General features: G+C 41.9%; 1 protein-coding gene across 1 annotated transcript in view; it reads right to left on the reverse strand.

The window, feature by feature from the left end:
• The window catches only part of GRAMD2B (GRAM domain containing 2B), a 66,411-nt gene extending 47,092 nt beyond the window's left edge, over positions 1-19,319 (reverse strand). The window contains exon 1 of the mRNA XM_037509436.2: positions 19,138-19,319. Coding sequence (XP_037365333.1) covers positions 19,138-19,220 — 83 coding nt within the window. The 5' untranslated portion in view covers positions 19,221-19,319. The remainder of the gene's footprint in view (positions 1-19,137) is intronic.
• Between the last annotated feature and the right edge of the window lie 3,807 nt (positions 19,320-23,126).

Here is a 23,126-nt window from a genome sequence, read left to right on the forward strand (position 1 = left end):
GGAGCTACTGCTTTTCCCCTGAGTGTCTCTCATGTATTCGTGAGGTGTACATGTCAATTAAACTTCTTTTTCCCTTGTGAATATGGCTTTTAAGACCAGGGTCTTAGCAAAGAAGTCCGGGTACAGAGGAAATTATTTGTCCTCTCTAGTATTAGGATGGGAGTGAGTAAGACAGCACTAGGCAAATTGCTGGCTGTTTGAGTGTCTGATATGAGGTGAACAGGAGGTACCTACTTTCATATTGCCAAGTCTGGGGGAGCCCTTTTCTCTGGGGGGCCTAGCTGCACTCTGGGGAAAGGAAGAAACAGAAATGACATTCCCTCATCTCAACATCTGGGCCATACTGGGCTTGGAGGAGGATGAAAGAAAAGAGATTTGTAGTTACATGAGGCAACATGAAGCTTATAATTGTAAGCAGAATTCATCCAACTGGCTGAGCCACTGCGACTCCAGGTAGGATGACGGAGCCACACTCACATCCTGCCTGTACCACACGCTGCAGAAGCTTCTCTCTAACCCCTCCATCTGCCTGCTTAGACCCAAGGGGCAGTGTTGAGAGACACCTGAGCAGCAGCAGTCACAGGTGGTGATGGGACAGCTCAGCGGCCCATGTGCTCTGGCTCAGCCACATGACGTGTCAGCCTTCCCACAGACACACGCTTTTGCCTTTGAGAAACTGCAGGTTCAGGCCAGGCTGCTCAAATACGTGACGGAGAGAATTCTGCGTCCATCTAAAAAGCAAGTACTGTGTGATTTGAAACAACATACGGGGATCTGACTGCAAACATTGGCTCTCTCAGAAGTATTAGGATTTGGCTGTCAATAATATATGCCATAAATGGTTTCTGCCTCTTTCCATCCTCACAAGAGGTTCTTGCCAATTCTTAGCCTTTAGTGAAAAAAAATTCTTATGAAACAATAATTTCTATCCTTCCCTTGAATAGCTTCAGATGTCAAACAGACAGGTTACCTTAAAAGGGCACTGAGGAAACTTGTTTCTTAAACTAAAAGGATAATTTACCCCTTTCTCCTCCCCGTTTTAAAGGAGCTATCAGTTGTATGATTTGCTCAATTGTGGGAGAGAGAGAGGCAGGGGCCCCTCTTTTGTAATGTCCCTGAATGCCCTTACCTTCATCCCAGAATGCCCTGAAAGCCCCTCTCCCATATACCCCAGCCCTATTTCTCTGGAAAAATCTTTGAAAAGGTCGGCCAGGGTGGGGTGGTGGAGTAATGGTGGGCATCTTCCTCTTACTGTTAAGAAGGTAAAAACCCCAATGCAGAGGACAGCCTCTGCAGCATGAGTTCGATCCCCAGCCAGGGAGCTACCCACATGGCGTGGCAGACCCCTCCTGACTCGCCCGCTGCTCCCCTCAGCCGTGTATTTCGTCAGTCTGCCTGTTCTGTTCCCGGCTCTGTCTCTAGTGAATCTTCTCATCCTCCATACCTCTGGCCTGCCTGTGCCCCAGTTCTTGTATGCATAAATAAATAAATCTTTTTAAAAAAAAAAAACAAATTATCAGCACAAACCCCTCCATCAGAAAAAACAAGCCCCTTAATGATGCAGCCACCAATGGCAACTTCCCATGACAGATGCGAGAAAGCCGGTCTGACGAAGGGAAGGCAGCAAAGCACAGTGGGGGAAAGCCAGCTACTGCGTCAACACCTCTGCTGGGAGAGGGAGGTGACTGGGTAAAGGGCGTCTCTGGAAACAGAAGGGAAAGGGTGTGAAAAAGGATGTGGGAGGTTCTGCAGCTTCAAGGTCTTGTTAGGGGAGACCTACTTGCTCTTCACAAATAAATGGGAACCTGGCTCAGGACACAAATACACAGACAGAAACAACATTAGAAAAGTCAGAACTGAGAATATAAATAAGGTGGAGGAAGCTGACTTTCCTTCATGATGGGTGAACTTGAGTCATACAGCTCCTTGTATACCAGCTGGTGAATTCCATGGTGGTTCCCAACCTATGGACAAAGGACCTTCTAGTCACAACCTTAGCCTTACTGCACTCCCTTTTAAGACTTAAGTCTTGTACCCACTAAAATCTGAGAACTACTGAGTTGAGTGTCAACTAAGTGGAGACTATTGAGACAAAGGGGGACAGTCTTATAATGCAGACAGGAAAGAGGAGTGAAATTATCAGCACAGGGCCTCCCTGGTGGTGCAAGGGGTTAAGATGCAACCTATGAAGCTGTCCGCAGCCTCTGCAGCATGAGTTCGATCCCCGGCCAGAGAGCTACCCACATGGCACAGCAGACCGTGCCTGACTTGCTTGCTGCTCCCCTCAGCAGTGTATTTCAGTCAGTCTGCCTGTTCTGTTCCCTGCTCTGTCTCTAGTGAATCCTCTCATCCTCCATACCTCTGGCCTGTGCCCCAGTTCTTGTATGCATAAATAAATAAATCTTTTTTTTTTTTAAAAAAAGAAATTATCAGCACAAACCCCTCCATCAGAAAAAACAAACCCCTTAATGATGCAGACATAAAACTAACCTCAGGAGTGGAGTTTCCATATTACTTAAACATACTATTCAAAATCAAAATATACGTTTGCAATTTCTTTGGGAGATACAACTACTGGTGATTTTTATTTTTATTTTTTGCTGTGACCATGGGTGCTAAGTTCCTTATAATAACTGTTAGATTTACTTAAAAGTTCTTTTAAAAGAGAAGAAAAGTGAAAAAAATTGATTTTCAGACACTAAATATGTGAGATGTCTTAAATTAGAAGAGATTTCAAATTAATGTTTAGGCAGGGATTTTAAGCAGGAAAATGCCTGGAAAATGCACCTCAGAGTTTTAAATGAGTTTATTTCAAAATTATGACTGATGTAAACATTCAGCTGAAGAAGGTGACTGGTGGTGAGTTAGGAGTTAATAGATTAATGTGCTAAATTAAAAACAAGATAGGCTTTTTGGTCTACTTGTTTTCTGGCTTGGTGTTCATGAATGAGATAGTTAACCCTCTGTTGAGTCTCCATCTATATTAGCAGTAGCAATTCCTTACTTTTTAGGATGTTGTGAGAGGTATTTAAAATTCACAGATGAAAAACAAACAAAATAACCCAGTCAAAAAATGGGCAGAAGAGCTAAAAAGAAACTTCTCCAAAGAGGAAATGCAAATGACCAACAGGCATATGAAAAAATGTTCAACATCACTTGTAATTAGGGAAATGCAAATCAAAACTACCATGAGATACCATCTCACACCAGTGAGAATGGCACATATTAAAAAAACTAGCAACAACAAATGTTGGCGAGGGTGTGGAGAAAAAGGAACTCTTCTGCACTGTTGGTGGGAGTGCAAACTGGTCCAACCACTGTGGAGAGCTGTGTGGAGATTTCTGGACCTACTAAACATACAGCTTCCATATGATCCAGCAATTCCACTCCTAGGTATTTACCCAAAGGACACAGAAACATCAATTCCAAAGAGCACCTGCACCCCTATGTTTATAGCAGCACTATTTACAATAGTTAAGCTTTGGAAACAGCCCAAATGCCCAAAAATAGATGACTGGATCAAGAAGATGTGGTACATATATACCATGGAATATTACTCAGCATTCAAAAAAGATAAACACATGCAATTTGCAGCAACATGGATGGCGCTGGAAGGGATCATGCTCAGCGAAATAAGCCAAAAAGAAAAAGAAAAATACTGGATGGTCTCATAGCAGGAATCTAGAAAACCTAAATAAGGGACCAGGAAAAAGAATAACTATAAGAAAGAAAAAATCAAAATCAACAAACAACTATGAACCAGAGACACTCTATGGGGAGGGGGGGAGAGGCGGAGAAAGGAGAGATTGGGGTCAAAATAAGGGGGGTGCAATTGTATGGGGAATATAAAAATAAAAAAAAATTAAATTAAAAAATAAAATTCACAGATACAGAGCCTCCCTAGTGGTTCAGCAGGTTGAGTGAAGCTCTGTGAAGCTGTCCGCAGCCTCTAAAGCGCCAGTTCGATTCCCGCGGCAGGCCAGCCAGGGAGATTCCCACATGGAATGGCAGACCTCTCCTGTCTTGCCTGCTGCTCCCCTCAGCAGTGTATTTCGGTCCTTCGGCCTGTTCTGCTCCCTCATCCATCACTGGTGAATTCTTTCACCCTCCCGTGCCTCTGGCCTGTACCCCAGTGCTTGTATAAATAAATAAATCTTAAAAAAAAAATAAAATTCACAGATGCTTTACATAAACAGATAAATACATCCATACCCTAAAACTTGTTTTAGCCAGAAAAAGAAGTATTTTGATTCCATGTGAAAATTCTCAATGCACTATAATGGAAGAGACCTAAACACACTAATCCTGTGAACAGCAAAGGTTGTCATATTTTTCAGGGAATTCTCTCTCCCACTTAGTATTGAAATGCCAGGAATTTGAACATTTTATTAAAAGTCTCTAATAATCTGGTTCACATATGCTAAAGAAAAATGTCATTGGGGAGCTCTTATTATATATATATATTTTAACGATTTATTTATTTATGCATACAAGAACTGGGGTGTAGGCCAGAGGTGTGGGGGGTGAGAGGATTCACCAGAGAGAGTGGGGAACAGAACAGGCAGACTGACTGAAATACACTGCTGAGGGGAGCAGCGGGCGAGTCAGGAGAGGTCTGCTGCGCCATGTGTGTAGCTCCCAGGCCGGGGATTGTACTTGTGCTATAGTGGCTGCAGATGGCTTCACAGGTTGCATCTTAACCCCTTGCGCCACCAGGGAGGCCCAAGCTTTTATTATAATTAGAACTGTGTATTTGTTTACTATAAGGGTTTAATATAAGGACTACCCAGTGCAATGGTAATTCTGAAATGTGTCTGTATGTCAGCATTATTATTTACAGTTCTTCCTGTGTGGCAAGATCAAATGACCCAAATAAAAAGGCTTATAGGAAGAAGCAGAGAGAGCCTGGGAGATGTGCACAGTCAGATCTGAGACCTAATTTCCTGGTCAATGATCAGAACAGTAGAAATTTGACTTCCTGTTGCTACATTTCAAATAAGCCCAGCTAACAGTGTTCCAGGGCATTTACCTCCTCTATAAACAGTGGATCTAAGTTTAAGGGGATATATCTATAGGTAGGGAGAAAGAGTACCCTTGTAGAATTAAATAAAGGTTTTTATTTTAAATACAAAAAAAAAAAAAACCCCAAACAAATGCATATATTTTTGTTTTTCCTGAATTGGCCCTTATGGTGGGGGATAGAGTTTCTTTTATTACTAGGATCAAGGATAACACACACAATTCTTGTTTTAGTCAATCTATCACAATTTCTTCCTAATTTCTGAATTTAATTGCATGTAAAAATAAGACTTCAAGATTATATAGTGGTTTCTGCTAGTAGTTTTATAGATTCTTTTTAAAAGTTTTTTTTTTTGGAGACAGCTTTATGTAAACGTCACAACAAACAATTTTAGGGTATATTTTATCACTATAAGAGAAACCCTGTTATCTCTAGTTCTCACTCCCCAATTTCCCTAATTTCTCAGACCTAAGCAACCATGAGATTTTTTGTATCTATGTATTTGCCTACTTTGAATATTTCAAGTAAATGGAATCACAGATTACATTATGATTTTTATTGGTTAACTTTACTCAGATAGTTGTATTTCATATTCTTAAAATTTTTTTTGAGCCTTTTACTTATAATGTCCTATATCTACAATGTTTGTAGCATTATGACAGCTTGTGCTTTAAACTATGAATGGGGCCTCCCCTGGTGGTGCAGCGGTTGAGCGCTGGGCTGTGAAGCTGCCCACAGCCTCTGAAGCACCGGTTCAATCCCCGGCCACTGGCGAGGGTCCCACATGGCGCGCAGACCTCTCCTGCCGCCCGCTGCTCCCCTCAGCAGTGTACTTCGGTCCTTCTGCCTGCTCTGCTCCCCGCTCTGGCTCTGGTGAATTCTCTCACCCTCCTGTGCTTCTGACTGTACCCAGTGCTTGTATAAATAAATAAATCTTTAAAAAAAAATAAACCGTATGAACGAATATACCATTAAGAATATATAAATTAGTTAATAATGCTGTTTACATATTTAAAAGTTGCAGAGAGAATAAATCTTAAAAGCCCATGGCTTCTTTATTGTACGTAAAATCTCAATCAGCGGGTCCTCCCCTGGTGGCGCAGGTGGTTGAGTGCCGGGCTGTGAAGCTGTCCACAGCCTCTGCAGTGCCGGCTCGACCCTGGCCCACCAGCGAGGGTCCCACATGGCATGACAGACCTCTCCTGTCACGGCCGCTGCTCCCCTCAGCAGTGTATTTTGTCAGTCTGCCTGTTCTGCTCCCCGCTCTGTCTCTGGTGAATCTTCTCACCCTCCCGCGCCTCTGGCCTGTACCCCAGTTCTTGCATAAAATAAATAAATAAATCTTTTTTAAAAATCTCAGTCAGGGACTTATTTTAATCATGAAACAAAAGTTCCCAACTCTAATTTTTCCCAAATGGCTGACCACATTTTCCATCTTTTCCTCATGGATTTGAAAATAGCTCTAGTTATATTTGGATTTTCTTCTGACTCATCATTAGGCTAGCTTTAGAAATAGATCACAACAAATGATAAGTTGTGTATACACAACAAATGATAAATCTACCTTCTTTCATTAAGATCTAGCCTGTATATTCGTGCATGCTTATTCTTTGTGAGGAATTCCAAATCATTCAGTAATCCTTTCTTAAAAGTGTCACTGAGATTTTGTTTGGAGTTACGTTTAACTTAGATATTTAAGTTACTGCTATCTTTGTAATGCTATGTTTTTCTAATGAAGAAAGTAAACTTCTTCATTAATAGTCTTTTTAGTAGATACATTGCTTTACTTTAAGTTCTAAGAAATTTGAGTATTGTATGATTTTGTTGCTTTGTTACACCATTTCTTCCAATTAATTTTATTTTGTTATTTCTAATAAAAGAGGTAATCAGCTCAAAAAATTTTTTTCTGGTAATCCATCAGTCTCCATGAGTTATTCTTGATCTGGCTGCTTTTTTTTAAATTTTATTTTTTATTTTAAAGATTTATTTATACAAGCACTGGGTACAGTCAGAAGTGCGGGAGGGTGAGAGAATTCACCAGAGCCAGAGGGGAGAGCAGAGCAGGCAAACTGATGAAGTACACTGCTGAGGGGAGCAGCGGGCGGCAGGACAGGTCTGCGTGCCATGTGGGACCCTCGCCAGGTGGCCGGGGATCGAACTGGCACTGCAGAGGCTGCGGGCAACTTCGCAACCCAGCGCTAAACCACTGCGCCACCAGGGGAGGCCCAATCTAGCTGCTTTTAATGTTCCTTAGTGCCCACGTCTTCTAACGTATTGATCATTTCCCCTTTATTGAAGACTTTGATATAAGGATCCTCCAATGTCCAAGTGAATGGTATCCAACAACTTGGCATTAACTCCAGTGACCTTTACTTTGATTTTACATAAATAATCATCAATGCCTGGCTTTCGTCATTGCTCCATGCAGAAATCTTCTGTAAATAGGACATCTCTCACCTTTCACGGTATACCTGTAATCTGTCTTTCCAATCACCACCCCTCACCACACCCACCACATGTATTTTTTAGGCCTTGGAGATAGACCACAGTCCTTCACGTTCCCATGTTCAAGTCTTTCAATCATCTGAACTTATTTCCTGAATCAGGTCAGACTACCTACATGGCTGAGCACATTCAGTTTTCAATTTTCTGAGAGCTTCTGCTATACCCATTCAACAAACATCCCAAGATCAGCTCAAATTTAGATTTTTAATTTCTAATCCTCTGGCAAAGTTCACTAGTAATCTTTATATTTCTAATCCCCATACTGTTGATGGGGAGAAAATTACTCTTTATTGTGGCTAAGTACCTTTGCTGAAAATCTGGCCCTCAGTAGTTTCTCAATCTGCTCTCCAAACACTTTCTATGTTCCTCAAGCCCCTAACCAAATGCAACTAACTCATGTCCGTGGATGAAAGCAGTCCAGTTATGACTTTGCTAGGAAAACTCTGCACAAATGCACAGCCACATGCCTTTTTCTGATTTATAGTTTCAGAAGCCAATGTTTCACTCCAACTGACGTTCAATTCTGTTTCCTGATGCATCTGGGCTTGTTCTATCAGTTATTTTATCTTCATGCTACATCTTCCTCTTTGCCCTTTCTGCTGCTATACTCTTTTTTCTAGTCTATCAGACTCACAAAGCTCTCTTATCTAAAAACCAAAACTTCCTTTGACCTCAGATCTTCCAGTCACCTTCTCCTCTACCTCCTTCACTTCTCGGCCAAGTCTCTTGAAGCCAAATCTACTTATTCTGGGTCCACTTCTTCCTTTCTCATCAGCCCAGTGCACTGCAGCCTGGCCTCCATTCCCATTGTTCCACTAAGGTTTCTCTGGCAAAGTTCACTAGTAATCTTTATATTGGCAAATGCCAAGGAATTTCAACAAAGTTGAAATTTCAACAAAGTTTCCTTAATGCTGCTCTTGGTAGCACCTGCCATTGTTGACTTTCTCCTGAGGTTCTCCACCCCCACTTTGTTTTCATGACTCTATTCTATTTTTTAAATTTTATTTTTAATTTATTATTATTGTATTTATTTGTTTGTTATCTGCTGAGTTGTTTATTCTCCGTTACATTTGGCCTTTCCAGTGACCAGCCCTGTTCTCATCTTATCTAAGCATCCAGTCATAAGTCACCTATTAGTATAAACTCAGTAGTGATCAAAACAAGTTTCACTCAGGAAATTCCAAGGGTTTCAGGAGCTCCCTACCAAGGAAATGGGGACAAAGACCAAATATATTCTTACTGTAGCACACACCTCCAGCCCAATCTCAACTTTTACTAAAAGGGAAGTCATCATTTTAATACCCTAATCTCCTTCACCTTCTATGTTCCGTAACTTAATTAATAATGTCACAACCCACATAGCCTTGCTGGAATGAGAAACTAAGAGTCATCCCAGCTTCGTCCCTCTATCAATCCAATCATCTCCTGGTCCTTCCAATTTTATTTCCTTGATATTTGTTCAACCTATTCTCTCTCCCCCAACCCCAGTTTTTCCTACTAAAAACAATCACATCTGGATTGTTACAAAGCCAGCTAATCCCTACTGCCTGTTTTGATCTCCACTGAATCTATCTTTCAAGGACCACTGGGATCATTTCTAAAAAGCAAATCTGATGGTACCACTTTCTGGATAAACCCTTCAGTGGCTCCCTATGCCTTATAGGTAATTATGTACCAGCCTATAAGGGCATTCTCTCCAGTCTACTGCTACTCCCTCATCCATTGCTACTCAATCTTTACATTTAATGTTCTAGTAACACTACTTCTCATTGTCATCAAGCTGTTTCATACCACTGTGTCTTCATCTAGACTATTCTTTCTGAACAGAGTGATCTCCCTCTCTCTTTGGCTGCATGCTATTCCTACTTTAAAACTTAGGCATCATTATTTCCTCTAAGAAATCTTTTGTCAATTCCCACACCGGGCTAGTTTCTTTGCCCCTCTTCTCTTAAAAACACCTGTACAGATTCTTGTTTATCACCATAGATTGAAATTCTTATTTTATTTTTTTTTTTTTTTTTTTTAGGCATGCTTTATTTATTTATTTATTTTATTTGTTTGTTTTTGTTTATACAAGCAGTGGGTACAGTCAGAAGCGCGGGAGGGTGAGAGAATTCACCAGAGCCAGAGCAGGGAGCAGAGCAGGCAGAAGGACCGAAGTACACTGCTGAGGGGAGCAGCAGGCGAAGGAGAGGTCTGCGCGCCATGTGGGACCCTCCTCTGGTGGCCGGGGAGCAGCCGGGGATCGAACCGGCACCGCAGAGGCTGCGGGTAGCTTCGCAACCCAGCGCTCAACCACTGCGCCACCGGGGAGGCCTTGAAATTCTTATTTTATATCATATTAAGATATGGCTAAAATTCTACTGAAATGTGCTCTAATGTTTCGAGGGCAGGGTTCATGTCTTCTACATCCTAATATCCTTGTAACATCATGTAGCACCTATCAAAAGTAGGTCCTCAAAAATGTGTGCTAGAATCAAGTACTGATGTAAATACAAGTACTTCAAGAATATAAAGTGCTTTAAAAGCTCTACTGGAACAATGAAGTACAAATGTAAACTTAGTATCCTCAACATCATTTCTCAGAAAAAGAGCTTAAGGTTTAAATCTTAAATTGTATCCTGTACTCAAGTGTGATATATGAACATTTTCACAGCTGATACACAGAGAAAGTTACAGCTCTACTAATAATCAATTCGGTTCCTGTTTATATTATAGATGTTAAATTAAGTTTAAATTTAAACTTGGTCTAGAAGGCACTGTGGCCCTGTTAAGTGCAGCCAAAGGGCAAAGCAGGGTTGACTAAATGCAATATGAATGCTGATACCATCTAGAAATGTGTTAGAAGAGAGGTTAGGTATGTTCCAGAGGCAGTCCTGCCTTCAGTTTACCTAGGAAGAGAAATGAAAGAAAAAATAAAAGAGACCAAGCCTAGTAAGAAAGCAAGGATTCTAGTCATATTGAAAAAGTTTTCCTCCGTTTGTTCAGTCTGATAAAATACTTTACACAAAAGCTACGAAAGAGCCCAGAGAAGTAGGGCAGTTTCTTCAAAGACTGGTACTCTTCAGGTTGGAAGGGATCTAACAAATCAGGTCATTCAGCCCTGTCTTTACAGAGGAAACTGTAGACTGGAGAAGAGAATGACTTCCCTAACGTTTCAAAGAATCAGTAGTAGAGTCAAAGTCGGAAATGAAGCCAAGAGAACAAAGCAAGGATGAGAATTCTAAATGGGGTTCCAAGTCCTTCCCCATTCTGCTCTTCTTGCAAGTCCTCGTCCAAACAGCATAGCCACAGGAGATCCCAAGTGTTCATCAAAAGCATTAATTTGAAGTTCCTGGAATTCTATCCTTGCTCTTCCCTCTGCTTGGAATAAGTTTCTCCCTCCACTCAAGGTCAAATGCTTTCCTTACTCATCAACCTCACCTCAAACAGTACTTCTTATCTCGGTTCACCTCAAGGAAAACAAATTGCCGACATCTGTTCCCACAAATGTTTGGTAACCACTGCGCAATTTGCAACACACAGTTGTGTGTGTCTGTGTCTACTCTCCTCTCTCCAGACTGGGAGCTCCTAAGGACACCACACTCATCCCTCTTAGCTTGTATTCCAAGCACACACTGTGTTCTCAGCGCAGGTTAAGTTTTAGGCAAATACTTGCTGAACTTCCCTGGACTAGAGGACAGTCGCATCACATCACATCAAGTTAATAAACAATACTGTATTAAAATCAGATCTTAGGCACCAAATGCCAATCAATCCATTCTGACCAAAAGTCAGGAAGGTCAGGAAAACATGCTTGTCCATCAGCAGATTCTGGGATTACCAAGCAGTTGACCAATCTGGCCATCCATGTTAACTAGCGGATGATATAAACAAGATGAGGAAGCTTCATGCTGGTAACTATCATGTGGGAAATACAGAGTGTCTCACAAACAATATTAAAAAATGAAATGCAGATAGGACCTAAAAATATGTAACTTGTATCATGCATCATATTGTAGAAGATAGTACAAGAAGACTGATGGCTGAACTTTCACTTACTTGACTGTCCAAACTCACAGAATTTTTTTTCAAAATTATGTTTTCCATAATACATAGGACACACTCTTTTAAAAAAAAAAAAAGACTTATCATATGTTATATTTGCCTCCTCAGCATATTTCTAATATTTCCCACCTACCTGGGAAGTGATTTTAAAATACTGAAAGGTGATTTTTTGACACAATCATAACGATAATATTTCACTGTTTTTATAATGAGGTTACAAACTGAAAAACCTAATTTTGAAAACACACAAATTGGTTTATATGACTCATCAGAAATGAAGTCTGAGCATTTTATAATCACATTTTGTTTTTGATTACAAAAAATATTCCACAGAGTGGATTAAAGGTATTTAAACAGTTCTTATCCACTTTATTCACCAAATTTGGCTCCTGGCTGTTTCCAAAAATTGAATTCATTCTGCAAGGAAGAGAATTTGCCAACCTTATGACTAGTCAAAGAATAGGCTCCCGACTTTGAAAGTAACTCTGCAAGAAGAATTTCAAAAAGATTTTGTGCAATTGCAGCATTTTTGGAAAAGTTTTTAGGTTTCGTTGGTGACTACTATTAAAGAGACAACATTCCCATGTATTTTCAACAAATCAGAGACATTTCGCTTTACAGAAACACCCTGTACTTGTGAAAAGAAGAAACCCAATTAAGGTCTTCAAAAAATCGGAACTTTTTAATGACTATTGTGCCAATCAACATAAAACTGTAACTGAGACAGTTCTAGCTATCAAGCCTGGCTACAGTAGAATACAAAGTATCCAGAGAGCTGTGTTTGAGAAAGTTCACAGTAGGCAAAGAAAGTATCAGTCCCAACTGGTAGCTAAAAGTGCTCTCTCTATCCTGTTCTCTATGAACGCTGAAAATCCTTTCAATGTTAAAATTGTGGGATGGAAATGAGCCTTGGTTTTAAAATCAACGAAACAAGCCTATGAAAGCCAAGAGGTCTACTCAGGGAAGCACAGACACTTGCAGGGAGGTGTCTGCTTTCTGCATCATTGTTCTTCCTAAATCTTCCGAGGTTCTATAAATAATGACTTTAGGAGGCGGTTCAGATTAGACTTCTGCACTTGAATTTTGGCTCTAACACTTTAACAGCTGTTATGACCTTGTGCAAGTCATTGTGTCTGTTTTGATAAAATGTGAGCATTCTTACCTCATTACATATATGTAAAAGGAGTGTGGACAGTGATTAGGCATAGCATTATTGCTAATACCTCATCTCATATATACTTTGATAGATTTTTTGACCTTTTGAAAGAAGACCAAATCTCAAGACAAAATATCCCCATTTTCTACTCTATTTTCCTTCTGGGGCTTATCTACTTATCTTGGGGTTTCCAAGATACTCAGCATGGTGCCCAGCTTAGTAAATGTCAGTTGAGAGCAGATCTCTCTGATTATTATCAGTTGTTACATTGTCTCCCTCCTAACTCATGACATTTGTAAACTTTTGAGAAAAGATTCTGATCAAATCAAGACCATGCATAAGAAATCTACAAACTTCATGTCAAAACAAGCCCGCCTTTATATGCTACAACGTATTATGATTATGAGGAAGAGAAAAATACATTCATGCCAGTTCACACAAGCTCTCAGAGTACTCTGCATTACACCTTACAGAAGTGCAGTGTTTAATAGGATCAAATGAAGAGCTGCTTTGCAATGAAGTATTGCAACAATGTAGTGATAATGAATTATGTTGTCATAATTTTTTATCACTATGGAAATATGGCAACTAATTCACAATACATTTTTACAGCACTACATTCTAGTCTGAAAGTCATTTGTAGGAACACAAGATAATGGTTTTTAGACAAGTCTCCCATAGTCAATGACACAAAATTAGCATATTCTGAGTTTCTTAACTTTTAACTCAATCCACAGGCTGCAAGGCATAGTTTGAAAAGTCTCTAACAAATAAGGATATAATCATAAACCTGTTACATATGGACTGTAAGAAAATACCAACATTTATACACAGATCAATAACTATATTAAGGAGGAAAGGCTTCAGTATTCTCCTCCCCCCCCCCCACACACACTCTTTTTCTCTCTATTTTCTTACTCGTCTGCAACGCCACATTTCCACGTCTCAGTTTAGTCTCTTTTTGAAAAATAGGTCTCATCACTATGGTGACCACTAACTAGTTTTTCATTGCGTTATTGCCACCTCATGTGATTAAGGGCTGGTCTAGTTTCACCCAGTTAGGAAAGGTTAGAAGATGGAACTGATCACTTAAGAATGGCTCAGCCAGGATCAGCCCCTTGATGTAACACCACGAGGCCACTTTACTAAGGTCATGTTAAGAAAGTTGTGCTCTGATGAATGTGAAAATCTGTGTAGGCTACATTATGGGTAGATAACTATTTTGCAAAGAAGTTTAGAAAAAAGATGTGGCTTCTGAGAACACCGTCTGCCATTCATTGAGCCCTCTTCTGGTGAGCGGGCCAGTGCTGCATGATCACATCAGTCCTTATGATAACCACAAGGTGCTTCATTTCCAAGTCCAACAACACACTTACATGTGTATTGGGAAGTGCATATGCCAATGATAAGCAAAACAAATCAACAACAAACTTGATTCTGGCCTTAAATGACAACAACATAAGAATAAACCCAAAAACTTGTTAAGTGAACAAGGAACTGAAAGGTGAGGAGGACCTCACTTTTTATTTTGTCCATATTCAATACTATTTTAATTTTCTTTTTTAAAGATTTATTTATTCAAGAACCAGGGTACAGGCCAGATGCATGGGAGGGTGAGAGAATTCACCAGAGCCAAAGCGGGGAACAGAACAGGCAGACTGACGAAACACACTGCTGAGGGGAGCAGCAGGTGTGAGGGGAGGGGTCTGCCACACCATGTGGGACCCTCGCCGGCCGGCCGGCGGGGATCAAACTGGCACTGCAGAGGCTGCGGACAGCCTCACAGCATGGCGCTCAACCGCCTGCGCCACTAGGGGAGGCCCACTATTTTAATTTTCTAACGTCATACAGGTATTTCATTGCACTTCCAGCCTACATAAGAAACAGTACAATTTAAAAATCTCTTCTTTATATTATCATAAAAAAGTACTAAATGTTAACATGCAAAATTTTAAGAGCTTGTAAAAAAAAAAAGAAAAAGAAAAATCCAAACCAAAAAGTGCCAAGGAAAGATAGCCTGAGTTTTCTTTAAAATGTAGTTTGGGGGAAGGGGATTTGAAAATCCAAACTATAAATTTCACTTAGTCAATATTCAACAGATATTTGTTATAAAGTGCCTACAATTTCGCTTCCCTGTTATGTGAAAGCCCTTTCTCTTAAGTCCAAAGAAATTAAATTATAATTTCACATAAAGATATGCACACAGATATTCATAGCAGCATTATTCATAATGACCAACAAGTGGCAACAACCTAAATGTTTATGAGAAGGTAAAGAGTAAGACAAAGTGTGGTATATGGAATATAGAAATTTAATAGTACAAAAAGCAATACACTACTGACATAAAGTACCTCACAGATGAAACTCTAAAATATGATGTTAGTGAAAGAAACCAGATACAACAGACCTCATAGCATATGACTCCATTTATATGAAATGCCCAGAAAAAGCAAATTATAGGGGGCCTCCCCGGTGGCGCAGCGGTTGAGTGCTGGGTTGCGAGGCTGCCTGCAGCCTCTGCAGCGCCAGTTCGATCCCCGGCCACCAGCGAGGGTCCCACACACACACACAAAAAAGCAAATTATAGGGATGGAAAGTAATTAGTGACTAGCTGGGGCTGGTATATAGGGGACAGGGGGTGGGAATGGAGACTGAGTATAAATAGGGTCAAGAGATCTTATTGGGGGGATGATCTAAAATTAGATTGGGTGATGATGCACAAGTTGGTGCAGTTACTAAGAGTCATTAAATTGTACACACGAAATGGGTAAATTTCATATGTAAAATAGTATCTCAATAACCTTGTTTAAAAAAAATCTGGGCCTCCCTCGTGGTGCAGGCGGTTGAGCGCAGACCTGTGAAGCTATCTGCAGCCTCTCCAGTGCCGGTTTGATCTCCGCCGGCCTTGGAGCAACCCACATGGCGAGTAGACCTCTCCTGTCTCGCCCACTGCTCCCCTCAGCAGTGTATTTCAGTCAATCTGCCAGTTCTCTTCCCCACTCTCTCTGGTGAATCCTCTCACCCTCCTGCACATCTGGCCTGTACCCCTGCTCTTGTATAAATAAAAAAAAATAAATCCTTAAAAAACTAAAAATCTGTCTTGGAACATCATGTCGGATTATGGATGTGGGAATCTCTGACACAAATGAGAGTAGGTAAATTAGTTTACCTTAAGGAGTACAGTGTAAGTGAGTTGGGGTTTTTTTGGCCTCTTTTTGAAGGATAATTAAACTTAAGTTTGGATAAAAATACTCTTTCTTTAAGGAGAAAGTGGCTGTGGAGGAATCTATCTCCAGGACTTGCACCTTACACCCTGTTGAAAATCTGTGAAGTTGAGTATTCCATTGTGTACACAGACCACTATTTGTTGATCTACACCTCTTGTCCTTGGGTACTTAGGTTGTTTCTCCATAACTAAGTTTTTGTAACTAGAACTATATCTATCTATCTACACACACACACACACACATGCACACAGTGGACAACTACTCAGCTATAAAAAGGACAACCTCCTGCCATTTGCCACAACATGGATAGACCTGGAGAACATTATGCTAAGTTAAATACATCAAATGGAGAAAGACATATTAGATGGTCTCACTTATATGTGGAACATAGAGGCACATAACAAAGAGTCAGTTAAAACAAATCAAGACTAAACTTTAACAGCTGATTACAAAACTCAGGCAACCAGAGAGGAAAGGTGGCAGGGTGGGAATGAATAAGCTATAATTGTGGGGCAAGCAAATGTACCTAAAAATTCTAACTGCTACTGGTGGAAAATTTGGATAAGAAATTTTAAGGGCTTCCCCGGTGGCGCAGCGGTTGAGCGCTGGGTTGCGAAGCTGCCCGCGGCCTCTGCCGCGCCGGTTCGATTCCCGGCTGCTCCCCGGCCACCGGAGGAGGGTCCCGCATGGCGCGCAGACCTCTCCTGCCGCCCGCTGCTCCCCTCAGCAGTGTACTTCGGTCCTTCTGCCTGCTCTGCTCCCTGCTCTGGCTCTGGTGAATTCTCTCACCCTCCTGCGCTTCTGACTGTACCCAGTGCATGTATAAACAAACAAACAAACAAATAAATAAATAAAACATGCCTCTATTTAAAAAAAAAATAGTTTAAAAAAAAAAAGAAATTTTAAAAGGGTAGAATTTCCTGAACTAGTTCAAACTGAGTATCAGTGCTAAGCATAGGATAAACCTTCATTTGAGGGGTTGGGTGCAGCCAATACAGATCACCAATATGTGGTTACTGAAAGTGATTATCTGTTGGGCCCTCTGAGAAATTTGGTAGATAAAGCCTGGTTGGAGTTTGTAATCTATTTAGGGAAAAGTTAACTAATATACACTGAGTGAGTGAGTATACATTAAAAGCTGAAAACAGTACTTTGATCATAATAAACAGTCAATAAATGTTAATTGTTAATTAATAGTAATAGCAGCAGCTAAATTCTATGGTGCTGACCATAGAAGATTTATGCAAGGTGAGCACTGATAGGAAATTGAGTATGACCAGCAATAAGGGAAGGTTTTAACGGAAGGAAAACTTGAGTTGACGTATAGAAAGATACCGAGAGAAAGAAGAGAGAAAACTGCTTGAACAAAGGAATGAAAATGAGGAGAAAGGAAAAATGGAGGGAACTTCATTCAGTGCTACTTTTGCACACCTATTGTCTGTATGATCATCTCTTAAGTATAAGACCTCTGATAAAATACTTCGGCTAAAAGATGTGCATGCTTGCTAGAATTAGGACGTCAGGTTGAAATGATTTGTGTGTGTGTACCTCACTAAGGGTACACACTTGGCAGAAGAGCTTGTTTTTTGAGTAGGTCATGGGAGCCAGTATAGATTCTGGAGTAGTGGGGCACAGAGAAAGTATTCAAGTTTAGGCGCTAGAATTAAGCGGTCGGGACTTGAATTTAAGCTGCTTTCTTTATGCTTAACTTCTTATAGCTTCAAAGTTCTTACCTGTAAAATGGAGATGACAGCCTCTACTTCATTTTGTATGAAAATGCACGTAAAGTGTTCATTACCAGTCAGTCTCCTAGCAAGCGTTTTCAATAAATACCAGCTGTTAACACTTCGGAAGTTAGGGTCTAAGGTGAGGAGGCGCATGTGGCTGTAGTTATGGGGACAGGGAACTGGGAGCGGACAGGCCAGTTTAACACTCTTGGAAGAAAATATCCATTGAGGCACCTGGACTTGAACACCTCTGAACTTAGTGACGACCTGAGTTACCAAGTTCAAAACAGAGACTTGACGAGAAACAAGCCTTTGAAACAAGAAATCAAAGCAAGTAATAAAGCTATTCTTCCACACTTGAGCCCAAACTCCAACAGATACGCACAAACACAACAGCCCACGTGGAACAGTCTATGCTGAAATAAGTCAAAGATGGAAAATGAATCTTCACAGCTAAGAATTTATCACCTTTTTATGCTAGTACCAAGAATTCTGGGTGCCACCAAAAGTTTGGTACCATAAAAATATAACAGTGATTGGATTTATTTATCTTCCCATCATGTTACAGTAATACAACAAAGCAGCAAATAATGATTCTTTTCATTTTTAAAAGAAGAACGTTTGGGAATACAATCATGTAAATAATCAACACTTTTGGATTAAGAAAAACAAAGTAATAGACATAAAAAGAAAGTTTCATTACAGAAAGCTAATCCTTGTCATCAAAATATTTGAGTTTTCAGTTTCTTAATCCAGAAGAGTTTATATGCCAAACAATGCAAATCCGAGTATGCACTGTGACTCAAGACTGAAGAGAACAGAAATAAGCCACTATTTGAAGTGTTTTATTATATAGTCGTTGTGTTCGCCCTCACCCACAGCTCCAAAAACAGGGCGGTTAAAAAGTTTGTGGAAAGTACCAGCTAAAGACAGGGAAAAGAGAGTATTACATGTTGTCCACCACTTTTCCCTTCTCTGGGAGGAAAACAATGAAGGGGGGAAAAAACCCTCAAGCTCTGAATCAACTGACACACACACATCACCGCCTACCCAGATGGCATCTCCGAGAAAACTGCATCTACCCGCACGTCATTAGGAAGTAGGACAAATAAAGATCAACGCTGTTTCTTGATTTGGCTTCGAGGTCAGAAAGGTTTCCCCAGACTTCCCTTGGGAATTATGAGACACCAGCAGAGGTTTCGGCTGAAATAATAATCCACCTCCCCGCTGGCCTGCCAGCTACCAGCACATTCCTGAAATGTTCCCGTGGTGCCCTGTCTCCACTAAAGTATCTGACAGCAAAAAGCGACTGGGCGCCTCAAAAAGCCCTCAAGCCTCAAGCCTGGTGGCAGACAAAGTTTCAGAGACCCGTTCCGCTCCTCGCTCATCCCGGCAGAGAAGTTGGGGCCGCGCGCTTCCTCTCGCCACGGAGAGGTCGCAGCTGAGAGCACTTACTGGGCTGAGCCAACTTTGCTCTCTCTCTTCCCCAGCGCTTTGGCAGGCTTGGGGTCCTCCACATCTTGCTGTAGTTCAGTCATCAGGGCACCTCCAGACCTCCGCGGGCCCGCAGTCTCCTCCTGGTCCGTGCGGTTCTCGCGGTCCGGGACGCAGGCCCAGCGAGCCCCACTGCGCCCTCCGCTGCGCCCAGGGCGGCGCGCCTCATCCAGGCCCCGCGAGCGCCGGGGCGGCCAACCTGGACGCGCTCGAGACCGCGCGATTGGTCCGGGTGAGCGTGGCACGGCCGGGAGGGAGGAGGCAGGAGGGAAGGGGAGGGTCGAAGCGAAGTGACAGCCTCTTTCCCCAACCCAGGAGGCCGAGGAATAGAAAGAGGAAACCTGTTGAACGAGTCTTTCTGGAGAGGAAGCTAATTGGCCAGGCAGGTGAAGCATTTGCCTAACGCGGCGCGGGGTATTTAGCCACCTGGTAAAGTGGGGTTTTTCATGACCTTGTCTGTAACTTGGGGAGTTTTAAAATGGGCAGCCGGCTGCAGATACCGAAAATGGATACTCCCGAGCGAGGCTTTGCCTCCCACGTCTGCACTGTGAGGGCCGGCCCCTGCCCCAGCCTGAATTATTCAACAGGATGTGGCCTCCTGGTGGACTGCCTCGTCGGGGCTTAACCGCCAGGTTCTGCTCAATAACAATGGTAATGAGAGGTAACTGCCTTTAGTAGTTGCCTGATTAACCCTTTACAGCTTTTCCTTGGAGTAAGGGTGGGGGCCCATCATCAAAACCTCATTAGCAACTTTTTCCCTATGCGCCCAACTAATAAAGCGAAAGCCTGCTTTGCGCCTTTTGGTGAGGTTTTGACTTTGCTGGTTCTCTCTGAAATTTTGCATGGTTTTCTAATTTGTTACTGAGTAGCTGAGAAGGAGAACAACCAGTGTAAAACCTTATTGTCAGGAAACCGAACTTTAAAACAATTAAACAATTATAAGTAGCTTTATAAGTAGAGCATCCTATGGCTGGGTAAAGATAACTATGCTTTGGGGCTGCAAAGTCTATTTTTTTTAAAAAAGATTCATTTTAGATGTTTAACATCACTTGTAATCAGGGAAATGCAAATCAAAACTACCATGAGATACCATCTTACACCAGTGAGAATGGCACAAGTTAAAAAAAACTAGCAACAAAAAAGCAACAAAGGAACATGTCTCCTGCAGCAGTGTACTGGTGGAACTGATGCAACAACAAATGTTGGCGAGGATGTGGGGAAAAAGGAACTCTCCTGCACTGTTGGTGGGAGTGCAAACTGGTCCAACCACTATGGAGAGCTGTGTGGAGATTTCTGGACCTACTAAACATAGAGCTTCCATATGATCCAGCAATTCCACTCCTGGGTATTTACCCAAAGGACACAGAAACATCAATTCCAAAGAGCACCTGCACCCCTATTGAGACAGGGCAAGCTAGGGTTATTAGGCAGTTTTAGGGATAGTGCAGGAGGGGACCTCTGAAGAAATCAGGAAGTCTTCAGAGATAAGGATAACCAAGGAAATACAACCAATTCCACTGGGAAAAACAAACACCATTGTTAAACACTAGGGGAAAACAAACATCCTAGCACCACAGGTAATCTTGTTAAGGATGGTCCTGGTTTTCTTCAGATGATAAGATGAAGTGTGAAGATGTTCACCGGGAGGGCTAGACCATAAAGGTAAAGCGATAAGCATAACAGATGGGGAAAGGAAATACTGTTAAGGAATGTGAAATTCCTTGCTTAGTACCCTCTGGGAGTTAACCAATCAGGGAGAGAAAGAGTAAAATTTAAACATAATGAGGGAGAGAAAGTATATATTGCCAACATAATATCCCATACCGGCTCATCTTGGCCCCTCCCAGGTACTTTATACCTGGGAGTCTTTCTTCTTTGTCTCTTTTCTTCCTAAATAAACTTTTCTTTCAAAGACAAGATTTGTCTCTCTCTGCTTACTTACTCCAAAAGTCTGTGAATTCCTTTCTACGGTTTCGCGAGACAAGAACTCCTGGTAAAGCGGCAGCAGTTGTTACACACGCCGGCATCACTACGTTTATAGCAGCACTATTTACAATAGCTAAGCTTTGGAAACAACCCAAATGCCCAAAAATAGATGACTGGATCAAGAAGATGTGGTACATAGACACCATGGAATATTACTCAGCAATCAAAAAAGATAAACACATGCAATTTGCAGCAATATGGATGGCGCTGGAAGGGATCATGCTCAGCGAAATAAGCCAGAAAGAAAAAGAAAAATACCGGATGGTCTCACTCATAGCAGGAATCTAGAAAACTTAAATAAGGGACCAGGAAAATGAATAACTATAAGAAAGTGATAATCAAAATCAACAAAAAACTATGAACCAGAGACACTTTTGGGGGGGTGGGTGGCGGGAGGGGAGGGATTGGGGTCAGAATGAGGGGGTTGCAATTGTATGGGGAATATAAAAATAAAATTTATTATTTAAAAAAAAAGATTCATTTTAGATTTAAGAATAATGACAAGAAAGTCCACCATAGTACCTATATACATTTTATACATATATATGTATACACACATATACACATCAACGTGTCTGTAAAAGAAAGCACCTTCTAAATGGCCTCAGTTATTTCAGACATGTGACACTGATGGGTAAATGGATGTTACCAGGGGTTTTTCCCCTGCCCTCCTGCCATTAGCATCTGTGATCAACACCTGTGGTCTTACATGCATGCCTGATGGCGGGCGCCTGGAGTATGGTGTGTGTGCGTACCGGGCACGCCTGAGCTAAGACACCGAGCTTATAAGGGCACCAACAGAGGACAGAGCCACAGAGTGCAGTAGAGATCTGTAGGGTAAAGAAAATGTCAGGCTTTTCTGCCCTTCCTCCATCAGGATAGATGATGGATCCTTGTCCTGAATGCATGCCTGATGGCGGGCACCTGGAGTAGGGTGTGGGCATAGGTAGATGGGATTCAGCTGAGCTAAGGCTGTGCTTTTAAGGGCGGCATCACGGGGACGCCAGCAGCAGCAGCAGAAACAGCAGTAGAAGTAGAAGCCGAAGCCGAAGCCGAAGCCGAAGCCGAAGCCGAAGCCGAAGCCGAAGCCGAAGCCGAAGAAGCCGAAGCCGAAAGAGAAGCCGAGAAGCAGCAGAACGAACTCCAGAGAGCTCAGATAGAGTGAAGACTTGCACCCCTGCCTGCCATATGCCTGGTGAACCCCAAATAAAAAACCTGCAAAACTACTGAGGACTCTGACTCCTCCTTTACCCGGTCTGCATGGGATCAGAAAACCTGCACTGCGTCCAGTTCCTGCCCCTTACAAGATCCATGAAGAGATCACAAGAGAACACCAGAGAGAGTAAAAATTTGCCCAGGGCTAGGAGGCCTGCCAGACTCTTGCGCCTCCCTCCATCCCCCTGCCTGCCGTGTACCTGGTTGCCTCACTACAAATGGTGTAGAAAGATCATTAAAAGCCTGAAAAAGCCTCTGAGGGCTCCAGGAATCCTCCTTTACCCGTCTGCTTGGATCATAAAGAAACTGCTCCATGCCTTGCTGGCCCTACAGACTCCTTTTTAAAGTTTTCTTACATGTGCTCCATTTACATATCATTAGGCTAAGAGAATAAAAGCACCTTTTGCAGCTTTCTTGTTCCAAAATTAATTCTTGCGACGCTTGAAAAATTAGCAAAAGGAAAAAGTTTCCATAGACGCCCTGAGAGATTGTTTTCCGGCTCTCCTCCTGTGGTTGCCAGGCTGTGCGGGGTGGGGGAAGGCTCAAGGTGACCTCTCTGTGTGCTGTGGAGGCTTGGTGGCTGTTTTATCCATGTGCATAACTGTCTCTTCCTGGGATATTACTGACACCTTTAAGTTCCACATCCCTTCTCTAGCGTCTGACCACACTTGGATGGGATTGCCACCGTCCCAGTCTCTGGGTAGTGACTTTCCTTCAATCTCAGACGCTCTGCAAGCCTCCCCCGACAC

This window comes from Talpa occidentalis, unplaced genomic scaffold, assembly GCF_014898055.3.
Source record: "Talpa occidentalis isolate TD23 unplaced genomic scaffold, MPIMG_talOcc4v2.1 talOcc4.13, whole genome shotgun sequence".
NCBI classification, from domain to species: Eukaryota; Metazoa; Chordata; class Mammalia; order Eulipotyphla; family Talpidae; genus Talpa; species Talpa occidentalis.